At 60.8% G+C, this 2,886-nt stretch overlaps 2 protein-coding genes across 2 annotated transcripts in view; one reads left to right on the top strand and one right to left on the bottom strand.

The window, feature by feature from the left end:
- Window positions 1-216, bottom strand: part of SGSH (N-sulfoglucosamine sulfohydrolase) — a 5,163-nt gene extending 4,947 nt beyond the window's left edge. The window contains exon 1 of the mRNA XM_010008663.1: window positions 51-216. Within this exon, the coding sequence (XP_010006965.1) occupies window positions 51-216 (166 nt within the window). The remainder of the gene's footprint in view (window positions 1-50) is intronic.
- Window positions 217-254: 38 nt separating this feature from the next.
- SLC26A11 (solute carrier family 26 (anion exchanger), member 11) overlaps window positions 255-2,886 on the top strand; it is a gene marked incomplete at its 5' end in the record, with an annotated part of 14,241 nt that continues 11,609 nt past the window's right edge. The window contains 5 exon segments of the mRNA XM_010008662.1: window positions 255-456; window positions 651-736; window positions 1,526-1,605; window positions 2,369-2,499; window positions 2,786-2,882. Coding sequence (XP_010006964.1) covers window positions 255-456; window positions 651-736; window positions 1,526-1,605; window positions 2,369-2,499; window positions 2,786-2,882 — 596 coding nt within the window.

The following is a 2,886-nucleotide window of genomic DNA, read 5'->3' as shown; positions in this document are numbered from 1 at the left end:
GGCTGCCTCTGCGGGTGGGTGGCAGTGCCCGGGGACACCGGCAGCCCGACCCGGGGACACGGCGGGCAGGGCCGGACGGCTGCCGGGGGGCTGCTCCTGGGCAGTCGCCCGCTTTTCCGGGGCAGGATGTCCCCCAACGCCGTGTGTCCGCTCAGGGCTGGCTGCGGGTGGACCTGAGGGCAGCCCCGTCCTCCTCGTCCTGCCGGCGTTTGGCATCCCCCGGCTCCGAGCCTTGTCCCACTGCTCCCTCTGTCCCCGTGCAGTACGGCCTCTACTCTTCCTTCATGGGCTGCTTTGTCTACTGCTTCCTGGGCACTGCCAAGGACGTGACACTGGGTCCCACAGCCATCATGTCGCTGCTTGTCTCCTCCTATGCCTTCCACGAGCCTGTCTATGCCGTCCTGCTTGCCTTCCTCTCCGGCTGCATCCAGCTGGCCATGGGGCTCCTGCACCTCGGTGAGAAGCTCTCGCTATGTGTGGTTGTATGTTTAGGATATTGCTGTACGTCCTGTAGTTGTTCCCCCTCTCCCCTGTGCTCTCCCAGACACTGGCACTTTCCTGCTAACACTTGTGGCAGCTCGGTGTACTGCAGACACCCTGTTCTCCCCGTCGGGGCCAGCAGCGTGCTTACCGCCCCCTGTCCTGTGCAGGTTTCCTTCTGGACTTCATTTCCTGCCCAGTCATTAAAGGGTGTACATCTGCTGCTTCCATCACCATTAGCTTCAACCAGGTCAAGGTAGGGTCTGCAGGAGCACTCCAGACACTTGCCTGCTCTCTGCTGGAGCCAGTCGTGCTGCAGAGCTGGGATGTTTGGTACCAGGCTGGGTGATATGCTTGGTGGGAGGGGAAGGAGAGGAAAGAGCCCCAAATAGGCACAGGTCCCCTCTGGTTCTGGTGCTTTACTCTGAGGAGAGCAAGCTGAGCACACCCTCTGCCTGTGACAGCTGGTGGCATTCAAGACACCAGTCAAACAGGACATTTGATTTGATCACTTGCAGGAGGTGCTGGGTGGTCCTCTCAGCAGCTCTGGATGAGTTTGCAGCTCTACTGGTCCCTTGCTGGCCTCTTGGAGACCTGAGTCACTCTGGCTCTTCTGGGGCTGCAGTGCTTCCTTTGTGGTTAACCAAAATCAGAGGCTCTGGGAGGTGGTGTCAGGCTGTGCCAGGAACCAGCGGGCGGGTGTTGGGTAATGGCTGCGGCCGCAGCGCTGGGCCCTTGCTGCTGCTCCTGGCAGGGTTCAGGGGGATGGCAGGGCTGGGCTTCTGAACTGAACACCCTCTGGGAGGGTGTGCGTGATGGAATGGAGGGATTGCAGGACCTGGGAGCATGGAAAAAAACAAAGCATCTCTGCACCCTGCCTGCATGGAGCTGGTGTTGCTGAGGAGCTCTCCCAGCAGCAGCACCGACACTGTGTGTGTGCCAGGACCCCGTGCAGGGCTGGCCCTGGTGCTCCTGGCAGTCCCTCTGTGGCACCCAATGGCTCGGACTGTGCTGGGCTTTCACCAGGCTTTGTCTTCCTGCACAGAACATCCTGGGGCTGCAGGGGATCCCTCGGCAGTTTTTCCTGCAGGTGTATGAAACACTGCGGAGGATCGGGGAGACCAGGTCAGCACCGTCCCTGCGCCGTCCCCCGCAGCTGCGGAGTCTGGGGCTCTGCTGCTTCCCTCCCCATCTCTGTGGTCACACCTTGGACTGGTTTCTTGGTGCCCACCCAGAGCTGTGACACAAGTGTTTGTTCTCAGCCATTTCCATTTGATCTGGAAATTTGAAGATGAGGGAGGATGCAGGCTCCCATGCTGCTGAAGGGGGAGGATGGGGGAGGATGGGGGAGGCTGGCCCAGTTTTCCTCCCCCAGTTATGTACACCAGGGTTTTGCCAGCCCAAAGATACACGTTTGGGACTGACTGTGCTGTAAGTCCTCCTCCAGTTTTTGACAGTCCAGGAGGGAGCTCAGGTATCCCTGTGCATCCCCACCTGCTCCCTTGTTGCTGCACAGGGTTGATTCTGCATTCTGGGGTTCACATGCAGTGACACCAGGGGACAGCTTCATCCCTGCCTGGCTGTGAGGGGCAGCATCAGGAAGGGGAGGAGGCAGATCCCACCACATGGATCCTGCCTGTCGCAGGGGACCTTCTTTCCTCTTTATAAAGAACCCACAAACCCATTAGCATCAAACCACTGATTGGGGACAGCCCTTCCTCCCTTGTCCCCCAGGGAGGTGATGTGTTTTGCCGGTGGAGTGGAGGTGCCACCAGTGCCCCTGCCAGCAGCCACGGCTGTGCCTGGGCACACTCTTCCTCAGGGCTCCAGGGTAGCAATCCCTGTGCCCCGCAGCGTGTTTGGGCTGGCACTGATGTTCCTGTTGCAGGGCTGGGGATGCTGTGCTGGGGCTGGCCTGCCTGGCCGCACTGGTAGGTCTCCAGGCCATGAAGAGCCGCCTGCCCCGAGCTGCGGGTGCCGAGCCGCTGGCTGGCCGGGTCAGCTTAACCCCTGCCCCTGGTGCGCTGCCCACCCCCTGCTCGCTCCCCTCCCGTGGCTGTCCCTGCTGGGGTCCTGTCTCTCTGAGACAGGGAACAGACAGCCTGAAACTGGTAAAGACCAGGTCGGCAGGAGCTGAGAGTTAGAGGTGGGTCACTGAGGACCAAGTCCCAGGGTTGGTCCTGCCATTGGACATGTCCCTTCCTAAGGCTTGGAAGTCCTCAGCAGCCTGGGTACCCACCTCCTGCTGTCCCTCCTGCTGCTCTGGGCTCTGGGCATGTTTTCATGGTTGCTCTCTCTGCTGCAGCACGCAACGCCCTGGTGGTCCTGTTTGCTGGCCTGGTTGCTTACTCCTTCCAGGTGATGGGCTCCCAGCCACTGACACTCACTGGCAGCACTCCCCCAGGC

Source organism: Chaetura pelagica, unplaced genomic scaffold (genome assembly GCF_000747805.2).
Source record: "Chaetura pelagica isolate M959 unplaced genomic scaffold, ChaPel_1.0 scaffold962, whole genome shotgun sequence".
NCBI lineage: Eukaryota > Metazoa > Chordata > Aves > Apodiformes > Apodidae > Chaetura > Chaetura pelagica.
Note: the sequence above shows the minus strand (reverse complement) of the source record. Positions and strands in the feature narration are given on the sequence as shown.